This window comes from Trichechus manatus, unplaced genomic scaffold (genome assembly GCF_000243295.1).
Source record: "Trichechus manatus latirostris isolate Lorelei unplaced genomic scaffold, TriManLat1.0 scaffold00093, whole genome shotgun sequence".
Lineage (NCBI taxonomy): Eukaryota > Metazoa > Chordata > Mammalia > Sirenia > Trichechidae > Trichechus > Trichechus manatus.
In genome coordinates, this window is record NW_004444029.1 from 7,942,608 (window position 1) to 7,944,138 (window position 1,531).

Genomic DNA, 1,531 nt, shown 5'->3' on the forward strand with positions numbered 1-1,531 from the left:
TTGTTTTGAAGCCATCAGATAAAGTGAACTTAGAGTCCTGGGTTTGTTGCTTATTAGCTATTGATCTTGACTGACCTTGGTCTCTGAACTTTAGTTGCTTCTTCTACAAGATGGTAATGAAAATAATACCCACCCATAAATACCAGTTGCTGCTGAGTCAGTTCTGACTCATAGTGACCCCATGTGTGCAGAGTAACTGTGCTCCGTAGGGTTTTCAGTGGTGGATTTTTTGGGACATAGATTGCCAGGCCTTTCTTCTGAGACACCTCTGGGTAGACGTAACCCTCCAACTTTTTGGTTAGTAGCTGAGCACTTAACCTTTTGCACCACCCAGGACTCACAGGTGATGATGTCTGTAAAGCATTTAGCATAGGACCGTGCACATAATAGACGTTCTGTAAATGGTAGCTCTTACTGTTTCAGGTCTCCCAGGTGTTGAGGCAGAAGAAGCTCTTGAAGAAGACTCGCACAGGCCGTTAATTAGTGGTGCTGAAAATGAAGATGAGTATGAGCCTGGTTACTCAGTCCAGGAAGGCGATACTGTTACCCAAGTCAAGGCAATAAGCTTCTATCAGGCCTGTTGCCTTCCCGGAGTTATACTGGTAAGGGCCAGGCACCTCTCCTTCCTGCCAGCAGGGAGCCGTCGTAGCCCTGAGGTTTCCTCTGCCTGGGATAACGCATCTTTAAGTATTTAGCCTCCTTTTGGTCCTCTTCGGCAGGATATATGCTCAGAGGAGTAGTGTATAGTGCCCCTTAGCTTGTTTCTGTATTGGCACCGTGTGAAATATCTCACCCAGGGTCAGCAAACCTTTCTGTAAAGAGCCAGAGAGTAAATAAGTGCAGCATTGAGGGGACCATATGGTCTCTGCCACAGTACTCAGCTCTAGAGCAAAACAGCCCTAGAGGACACGTAGCCCCCAGGCGGGCCCTAGTTTGTTGACCCTGGTCTAGCACGTGACTAAGAAGGCCAAGCTGATATTTGATAGACCAAGAAGGGCTGTGACTGGTTCATCAAGCCTGCTTATTTGCCTACATTCTGATCATTCTGCGAGAAGGTCTGTTTGCCCTTTCGTTACAAGGCCCGGAACACAACACTGCACAGTGCCCTTGGCAGTGCGGGCCAGTGTCTCCACAACCTCTGCAGTCTGGAAGCTCGCTAACGTCGCTACTAAATCCCCGCTGCTGCAGCTTTTCTCGGTGTTTCGGGAGCTCTAGCTCTGCAGTGAAGGTTAAGAGGCCTAGGTTATGTGTCCAGCTTACCACTAACTTTCTGTGAGACCTGGGGTAAGTCACTCAGCTGTCCTGTGTCTCAGTCCCCTCCTGGGGACTAGAACTCACACCAGCCTCCCCTGGGATGTGTAGCACTGGGCTGTGGGGTTGGGAATAAGGACTTGTCTTTGGGTTTTTTGTAATGTTATTTTTTTATGATGCTTTATAAATGTAGACTCAAAGTCTACCAGTCATCATATTTCATACTTGTCACTTGCCTCCCACCTGTGCCCCGAGGCTAAGAGAACCACAGCAGGTGGCC

The 1,531-nt window shown here is 48.5% G+C and overlaps 1 protein-coding gene across 1 annotated transcript in view; it reads left to right on the forward strand.

The window, feature by feature from the left end:
* Positions 1-1,531, forward strand: part of SLC37A3 (solute carrier family 37 member 3) — a 29,162-nt gene that overhangs the window by 14,694 nt on the left and 12,937 nt on the right. Inside the window, exon 7 of the mRNA XM_012557294.2 lies at positions 424-617. Coding sequence (XP_012412748.1) covers positions 424-617 — 194 coding nt within the window. The remainder of the gene's footprint in view (positions 1-423; positions 618-1,531) is intronic.